Source organism: Arachis stenosperma, chromosome 10 (assembly GCF_014773155.1).
Source record: "Arachis stenosperma cultivar V10309 chromosome 10, arast.V10309.gnm1.PFL2, whole genome shotgun sequence".
NCBI lineage: Eukaryota > Viridiplantae > Streptophyta > Magnoliopsida > Fabales > Fabaceae > Arachis > Arachis stenosperma.
The window spans coordinates 71,842,048-71,851,889 of NC_080386.1; the positions used below are offsets into that span (position 1 = coordinate 71,842,048).

The 9,842-nt window shown below is 40.7% G+C and overlaps 1 protein-coding gene across 1 annotated transcript; it reads left to right on the forward strand.

The window, feature by feature from the left end:
* Positions 1-4,029: 4,029 nt before the first annotated feature.
* Positions 4,030-4,851, forward strand: LOC130957221 (uncharacterized). Its single transcript, XM_057884091.1, has one exon. It carries the CDS (start codon positions 4,030-4,032, stop codon positions 4,849-4,851), a length of 822 nt encoding a protein of 273 aa, XP_057740074.1.
* Positions 4,852-9,842: the final 4,991 nt, after the last annotated feature.

Genomic DNA, 9,842 nt, shown 5'->3' on the forward strand with positions numbered 1-9,842 from the left:
TCAAAGCAAATTGAAAACTGAATCAATTAGTTAATTGAAAAGATTTTGAGATTAGCAATTAGAAAGATATGATTGAAAAATTTTTATGAAAAAGATTTGATTTTTGAAAAGAGGAAAGAGAAAAACAACAAAATGACACCAAACTTAAAATTTTAGAAAATCAAACACAATTTTTTTCGAAAATTTTAAAGGAAAAACACAAAGAGGACACCAAACTTAGAATTTTTATGGATCAAAAAGGGACTAAAGACATGCAAATTCGAAAATTAGAAGAAAAACAAAAGCATGCAATTGACACCAAACTTAAAATATGAAACTAGACTCAACTAAAAGACTCTAAACCAACAAAAATAAAACAGTCCTAATCTAAGCAACAAGATAAGCCGTCAGTTGTCCAAACTCGAACAATCCCCGGCAACGGCGCCAAAAACTTGGTGCACGAAATTGCAATCACACTTTTGCAATCCCGCACAACTAACCAGCAAGTGCACTGGGTCGTCCAAGTAATACCTTACGTGAGTAAGGGTCGATCCCACAGAGATTGTCGGCTTGAAGCAAGCTATGGTTATCTTATAAATCTTAGTCAGGATATCAGAACTTATCAGGATTGATTGTGAAAAGCAAAAGGACATGAAATAAGTACTTGTTTTGCAGTAATGGAGAATAGGTTGAGGCTTTGGAGATGCTCGGCCTTCTGAATCTCTGCTTTTCTACTGTCTTCTTCATCAAACACGCAAGGCTCCTTCCATGGCAAGCTGTATGTAGGGTTTCACCGTTGTCAATGGCTACCTCCCATCCTCTCAGTGGAAATGTTCAACGCACCCTGTCACGGCACGGCTATCCATCTGTCGGTTCTCAATCAGGCCGGAGTAGAATCCAGTGATTCTTTTGCGTCTGTCACTAACGCCCCGCCTTCAGAAGTTTTAAGCTCGTCACAGTCATTCAATCATTGAATCCTACTCTGAATACCACAGACAAGGTTTAGACCTTCCGGATTCTCTTGAATGCCGGCATCAGTTCTAGCTTATACCACGAAGATTCCGGTTAGAGAATCCAAGAGATATATACTTAATCTAAGGTAGAACGGAGGTGGTTGTCAGGCACACGTTCATAGTTGAGAATGATGATGAGTGTCACGGATCATCACATTCATCCGATTTAAGAACAAGTAATATCTTAGAATGGAAGCAAGCATGATTGAATGAGAAACAGTAGTAATTGCATTAATCCATCAAGACACAGCAGAGCTCCTCACCCCCAACCATGGGGTTTAGAGACTCATGCTGTAAGAAGTACACAAAGAAACGTGTAAAGTGTCATCAGGTACAGTTACAATGTCAAAAGATCCTATTAATAGTGAACTAGTGACCTAAGGTTTACAGAAATGAGTAAATGACAGAGAAATCCACTTCCGGGCCCACTTGGTGTGTGCTTGGGCTGAGCATTGAAGCTTTCATGTGTAGAGACCTTTTCTGGAGTTAAACGCCAGCTTTCATGCCAGTTTAAGCGTTTAACTCCAATTTTTATGCCAGTTCCAGCGTTAAACGCTGGAAGTTCTGAGGCTGATTTGCAACGCCGGTTTGGGCCATCAAATCTCGGGCAAAGTATGGACTATTATACATTGCTGGAAAGCCCAGGATGTCTACTTTCCAATGCAGTTGAAAGCGCGCCAATTGGGCTTCTGTAGCTCTAGAAAATCCACTTCGAGTGCAGGGAGGTCAGAATCCAACAGCATCTACAGTCCTTTTCAGCCTCTAAATAAGATTTTTGCTCAGATCTCTCAATTTCAGCCAGAAAATACCTGAAATCACAGAAAAACACACAAACTCATAGTAAAGTCCAGAAAAGTGGCACTTCACTCTAATAATAACTAGAAAGTATCAATAAACCCAGGTAACCAGTATTTTTTTTCCTCTCCGTACATCTTTTCATTCGCAACCAGTATCTTTAATTTCTTTCACCACCATGAGAGGTGGCTTTGTCCGTGGAGGACATTCACGGTCTCATGACCCAAGAGATATGGAACCACGAGATACAGAGCTCCTTCAGAGATATGGAAAGAAGGTCCGCAAGATTGGAGAAAGTGAGGCTTTCTCAGGGGAGATATCCTTAGTGCCGAGAGAGGAAGATTGGATGATTGGAGAGCTAGAGAGTGGAGTGGAAGGCCGAGCAACAACAAGTTCCTTCAGAGATGCAGTGAAAGGGGGGAGAAGACCAGTGGGAGAGATGGAAGATGATAGCTTTTCCTCTTCAGACGAAGAACCTGGAGAGAAGACAGAAGAGATGGAAAAAGACCAAACCAACGATAGCAGCAATGAAAAAAAAAGCCATGAGCCCTCTCCTGAAATACGAGTAGAGAAGGTAAATGGTATTTATAATTTTATTATTAATGATGCTGGACTTAAATCACTGAGACATCAATGGTGGGATACATTGATTGTCAAATTGCTTGGAAGAAAAATTTCACTGCCAGTACTAAGCAGACGATTAGAGGCTATGTGGGGGAAAACAGGGCTCTATTGAGGTGATAGATCTTGGCAACGAATTTTTTATTGTGAAATTCTTCTCACAAGAGGATTTAGATTTTGCCCTGACAGGTGGTCCATGGAAAATCTTTGATCATTATTTAGCCATTAGGTTCTGGAAACCAAACTTTAACCCAATGGAAGCAACCATAGATAGTATAGCTGCATGGGTTAGGCTTCCGGGTTTGGCTATTGAATATTATGAAGAGGAGATGCTGAAAAGGATTGGCAACATTCTGGGAAAAACTATGAGAGTGGACACAAATACAGCAGATAAGAGCAGAGGCAAATTTGCAAGACTTTGTGTTGAACTTGATCTGACAGAACCCCTTGTCTCACAATATTCTATTAATGGAATCAGATATTTGGTTGAATATGAAGGTCTCCACAGCATCTGTTTCCAATGTGGATTAGTAGGACATGATAGTAATAGCTGCCCTCGGAAAGTTGTTGCGAACGGGGCCTCAGGGGCAGTAGCCATGGCGGAAAAGGAATCGGATGTTGGAGAGAAGCAGGTTCCACAAAATGACAAAAATAAAGAGGGTAATAATGGAAAAAACAATAATAGCAAGGGTAAAAAGGTAATGGAAGAGGAAGACAGTGCGTACGGACCATGGATGATGGTGCAGAGGACAAATCGTGGCAAAAAAGCAGGAAAAGTCCAGCCTGGAGAAGGTAGTGGAGGTGCCCAAAATGCAATTTTGAAGATTCAGAATCAAGAAAAAGGTACTAGGTTTGCTATTCTCAGTGCTGCAGAAGAAGAGAATCATATCATTGTAGAAGGTTCTACACCACATCAGCAATCTATGGAGAAGGACACTAACTTTAGTAAAGGAAACCAGCCCAACACATCAATTGACAAAAAAACAAAGCAGAAGGAAAAATGCTACTGACGTGGTTAATCCAAAGAACAAAACCAGTACTCCCCAGCCTAATAAGACCCAGTCCACTAACCAGCAACCAAAACAGGCAGAGACAAGTATACCACAGCCCAACCCAAGTCCAATCCCTAAGATACCAAATTTGAACAAGACTGAAACCCAAATTGGGGCCAGCAAAACACAAAATGAATCCCAACAGACCAAATCCAACGAAGCACCCAGTGACCAAAACATGAACCCCACAACTAAGAATAACATGAACCCCACAACTAAGAATAACACCCAGCAGAGCAACAAACCCCCAACTACCATCGGAGAGGAAGGCCAAGATAGGTCATTGGTAGAAGAATTTGTTCCAGAAACTATAATGTCGGATGAGCATATGGATGACATTGAAGGGCCTGAACCAGAGCCACCAGACTTGAATCCGGTCAACACAGTGACAATGGTTGAAGTCATGGAACTATATGAGGAACAGAGACACCATCAAAACCAACCTGGGGAGAATCAGGTGCGAGAAATACCACAAAGAAATGAATCAGATACAGTCATCTATGACGAAGAGGAGGCCATGAATATGGCGGAATAGTTTCTCCTTGTTTTATTTTGTCTTTATGAATATTATGGCTTGGAATTGTAAAGGGGCGGCTGGGAAGCCTTTTGGCCGTACCCTGACTGATTTTTTGAAGGTGTATAGAACGGACATTGTGATTCTGCTGGAGACTAGATGCAGTGGTGATAAGGCCAAAAATGTGATTAGAAAGCTGGGTTTTAATTTCTATCATATTGAGGAGGCTGTCAGCTTCAGTGGGGGGATATGGATTATGTGGAATGATGTAGACATCGATATTTCTGTGTTAGTGTCTAAAGCTCAGCATGTGCATTTGGGAATTAAAAGAGGTATACAGGAAGAGTGGCTTCTTACGGTAGTATATGCAAGCCCACAGGAAGGTAGAAGAAGAGAGCTATGGCATGATCTAAGGAATCTTCAACAGAACATAAGGCAAGGTTGGTTAGTAATTGGAGACTTCAATGACATTGCTGACCCTTCCGAAAAGAAAGGTGGAGGAAGAGTGGATATAGGAGCTTGCCGAAGATTTAGAAAATGGATTGATGATTGCTCGCTTATTGACCTTGGAGCTGTTGGAAATCGATTCACGTGGAGAGGCCCAAAGTGGGAGAATTTAGATAGAGTTTTCAAGCGTTTGGATAGAGCAATGTCGAATGTGACCTGGAGGACCAGGTTCCCAGAGGCTCGGGTGGAAGTCTTGGCAAGGATTAATTCTGATCATCATCCCTTATATGTGACTATGCTGCCATGTACACAGAAAATTCAAAACAAACCCTTCAGATATGAAGCAATGTGGGAATTACATCCTGAATTCAATGACTTTGTCAGAGGACACTGGAAAAATAGCATCAACCTGAATCAATCTCTGAATTAATTTAGGAAAGAGATTATCAAGTGGAATAGAGATACATTCGGCCATATTGGAAAGAAGAAGAGAATTCTAATGAGAAGGTTAGAAGGAATACAAAGAGCAGGTAACTATGGCAACAATCCTTTTCTGGAGGAGCTTGAGATCAATTTAAGAAAGGAGCTGGAGGATATCCTTGATAAAGAGGAGATAATGTGGATGCAAAAATCTAGGGACCAGTGGGTGATTGAAGGTGACCGAAACACTAAGTATTATCATGCTCGAACCATCATTCGTAGAAGGAGGAACAAAATCTTAAAATTGAAGAGCTTTGAAGGGAGGTGGATTGAAGACCACGAGGAGTTGGCAAGCCATGTTATATCCTTCTTCAAAACCTTGTATACAGATGATAACGAAGGGCCACCCTTCTTATATGATGTAAGGCCTTATCCCTCTTTAGACGAGAACATCAAGAAGAATCTGAAGAAGATGCCGACAGAAAGAGAGATCAAAGAAGCTCTTTTCAAGATTGGGTCTATGAAAGCTCCAGGCCCGGACGGTTTTCCTGCTAGATTTTTCAAACAACATTGGGAGATGGTGGAAGAGAGTTTAATTAGTATGGTGAGACAAAAGTGGGCGGATCCAGACTTGATGAACGATATCAACTCCACCCTTATCACGCTCATTCCCAAGGTGAAATTTCCAGATTCTATTACTCAGTTTAGACCTATCTCCTTATGCAACGTTAGTTATAAGTGTATCGCGAAGATCATTGTGGAAAGACTCAAGCCTGCTATGTTGAATAGAATTGCTCCTTTTCAATCCAGTTTTGTTCCAGGCAGGAAAATACATGATAACATTCTTATAGCTAAAGAGTTAGCTCATTCGATGAAGAAAATAAAAGGCAGAAAGGGAGTAATGGCAATAAAGTTTGACTTTGAAAAGGCATACGATCGCCTCAGATGGGACTTCCTCAAAAATTGTCTTCTAGATTTCAACCTGGGAGAGCAATTTGTTCACCTTGTCATGGCATGTGTCTCCTCTGTACAATATAATGTTCTATGGAATGGGGGGAAAACTGAGGACTTCCATCCAACCAGAGGGCTAAGACAAGGGGATCCCATCTCACCATACCTCTTCGTCATAGCAATGGATAGACTGTCACATCTTATAGAGGATAGTGTGGAGGCAGGAAGATGGACCCCGATGAAAGTTGGGCGCACGGGACCATCAATCTCTCACCTTTTATTTGCGGACGACTTGCTTGTCTTTGGAGAAGCTTGTATAGGCCAAATGGAGGAAATCGAGAGATGTATGGATCGATTCTGCTCTGTCTCTGGCTTGAAAATAAGTAGCATCAAAACCACTGTTACCTTTTCTAACAATACAAGAAGGGAAGACAGAGAAGCCATCTTAAATGTTTGTCATTTTCAAGAGAAACCGGTCTTGGGGAGATACTTAGGAGCCCTAATTAGTAACCATAGAAAAGGAAAAGAAAAATTTAAAAATTTCCTCGACAGAATGGAGAGCAAATTAAAGGGATGGAAGACCCAGTGCTTGTCACTTGCAGGGAGAATCACTCTAGCCAAGACAGTTTTGAGCCCGCTTGCAAATTTTGATATGCAACACTCGAAACTACCAAAGGGGATATGCAACCAACTAGAGAAATTCCAAAGAAAATTCATCTGGGGTGATTCTGAAGGACAGAAGAGAATCCACCACATTGGCTGGAGTACACTTTGCAAGCCGAAGATCCAGGGCGGATTAGGAATGAGGAACCTTCAGGCTGTTAATAAATCGTTCCTTATGAAAATCATTTGGAGACTTATCACAGAATCAGACTCACTATGGGCAAGAATTTTCATTAGCAAGTATATAGAAGGAAGGGAAGAAACAGAAGGGCTGAGTAGAAGGGCAAATGATTCCACCCTCTGGAAAGAATTAGTGAGATTATGGCCACAGGTGGAAAAGTATTGTAGGTATGTGATTGGAGATGGGAGAAATGCACTTTTTTGGAAGGATAAATGGGTGCCGAATTATGATAGACTTGATAGAGCTGCCATCAATCCAATTCCTAGTTCTAGAAAAGATGATTTGGTAGTGGACTATGTAAATGACAAGGGTGAATGGAACATCGTGGATATTCAGAAGTTTCTGCCTGAGCACATCATAAACATCATTAAATCCATCCCTCCCCCAAAGAAAGATTTGCAAGATTCAATTTGTTGGGGATTAACTACCGATGGATGTTACACTGTTGCATCTGCCTATAAAGAACTTACCAAGACAACAAATATTGAGTGCACGTCCAAATGGATGTCAATCTGGAAGTGGAAGGGGCCAGAGAGAATAAAAGTTTTCATGTGGCAGGTTTCTCATGGAAGAATTCTGACAGCAAGTAGAAGAGCCAGAATGCTAAGGACAAATCCAAATTGCCATTGCTGTACTGGACACCCTGAAACAACACTCCATGTTTTGAGAGATTGTCCGAGAGCCTCAAGAATTTGGACTCAACTCTTAAACCCAGCTGCGGTTGCGGTCTTCTTTGGTTTAGACTTAGAAGGGTGGATCAATTTCAATCTTAAAAATGATCTTGGGAAACACTCCCCGTTGGATTGGAAGGATGAGTTTTTTGTAGCTAACTGGTTGATTTGGAAGTGGAGAAATCAAGAGATATTCTCACCACCGTTCATAAGACCCAAGAACACCAATGTAGTGATTAGGAACACAGCCCAAAATTTTAAGGAAGCTTATCAAAGAAAACAGCAGGGGATGAAAGGGAGAAGATCACAGTCTCATCAGTATATTCATTGGAGTATACCTCCCAAGGGATGGGTAAAGGTGAATACCGATGGAGCTGTAGGAGACAACGGGACAAAAGCAGGCTGTGGAGGTCTCCTCAGAACTCATGAGGGAGAGTGGTTGGCGGGATTTCAATCTAATCTTGGATGTTGTTCGATTTTGGAAGCAGAATTGTGGGGAGCCTACCATGGGATGAGAATGGCGTGGGAATTAGGCATGAGAAGGCTTATTGTGGAAGTGGATTCAACTGAGGCCTATGACATTTTGAGTCGGAAGTTTCAATCGCAAAATACCAGTGCCCTTTTAAGAAATATACAAGACATGATAAATAGACCATGGGAGCTTGCTTTCAATCACACCCTCTGTGAAGGCAACAAATGCGCTGATTGGCTTGCCAAAAGAAGCCTGGGAAAGCAATCTGCTTTTATCTTTTTAGATTCTCCACCAAGTGATTTCGTCAGGGTCATAGATAGTGAGAAAAAAAGGGAATTAGTTTCCTATCCTTTAGAGAGTAGTTAGTTTTTTTCTTCTGGGCTTTGGCCCCTTAATTTCACCGAAAAAAAAAAGTCCAGAAAAGTGAATTTTAACTAAAAACTAATAAAAATATACTAAAAACTAACTGAATCATACTAAAAACATACTAAAAACAATGCCAAAAAGCGTATAAATTATCCGCTCATCAGTGACCAAGCGAACGTTGGAGGTCCAACATTGCCTCAAACGCTGCCTCCAACGTTCTCGACAAGAAGCACAAAATTTGAGTTTGAAAATTTGCATCGACGTGTACGCGTGGGCCACGTGTACGCGTGGATGCAGATTTTGGCCAGACACGCAAACGGGTGAGCGACGAACACGCGCACAACGCTGTTCTGACGCGTATGCGTGGGCGACGCACACACGTGGGTGGAAAAATGTTGGTGCACCAACGTTGAGTCAAACGTTGGAGCCAACGCTCATTCCTTTTAAAATCTGTTTTAAGCCAAACATTTGACTCAACATTTTCTGGCAAACATTGAGCACCAACGTTGACATCAGCTTTAGTAAAATTGAGCACCCATGCAAATCAAAATCGTGAATTGCCAATTATCCTTCTTCAACACCTATGAGGCCCATTCTAGCTTGCTTCAACAGAGACCAAAAAGCCCAACCCAAGGATTTGAAGACTGAATTGGAAAATGTATAAATAGAGAAGAATTTGATTTAGAAAGAGGAGGCTAGCAGTCTGAAAAGTTAAAGAGTCAGGATCCCATTTGGAAAATTCTGCACTCATTCCTTTTTGTATTTTCTCTTCTGCAACTTTTCTGCATTTTCTGTTTTTTGGTTTTTACTTGAGCAATGATGAACTAAAGCCCAAATTCATTAGGGGGAGAAGCTCTATTATAATTTCAATGAATCAATGCAATTCTTCTTCTTCTCAATTCAATAGTGTAGCTATAGGATATCTTCTGCTTTGATTGTGAATTATTCACTCCGGAAAGGGGTTTAATTCAATTGAATGTGGGTGTGAGCCTCGAAAGGAAAATTGCCTACGTTAGAATTAAAGCTCTATCCTTCACAATTCTCCTAACCAATACCATTCAGGAGGAATTGAGGTTTTGAGAATTTGTGTGGCTTATGGATAAGAGAATGTGCTCTAACTCTCCTCATGACAATTAGATCAAGGAATTGGAAAGATTGATTGAGATTAGAGAGATTGGATTGCCAAGAAATTGGGATCCAATTAATTTCAATCTGCCATAGATCTACCAATATGATTGAGAAAGGAGTTGAGACTCAATTGATTCATGAAAGATTATGATATCTCCAATCCTTGATGAATCATTTTCTTTGAATTTCCTCAACTTAGATCCCTCTGATTTCACTGCAATTTAATTTGTTCATTGATGTTTTGATTCCCTGCACCCAATTCCCTTTATAATTCATGCAAATTTAAGTTTTCTTGCAATTTAAATTCTGCACTTTTATTTCCTTGTACTTTAAAATTCAGTCATTTACGTTTCTTGCAGTTTAAGATTCGGCTCTTTTAGTTTCTTGTTCTTTAAGTTTCAACAATTTACATTCTGCACTCTAAATTCCCTGCAATTTATACTCTGTTACTCAAATTTCACTCAATTCATCAATATTTGCTTAACTAGTCTAATCACCTAACTAAAGTTGCTTGATTCATCAATCCCTGTGGGATCAACCTCACTCCGGTGAGTTTTACTACTTGATGC

Bases quoted from the DNA above. Each gene is read 5' to 3' on its own strand.
- LOC130957221 (XM_057884091.1), top strand. From the start codon at position 4,030: ATGGCTTGGAATTGTAAAGGGGCGGCTGGGAAGCCTTTTGGCCGTACC.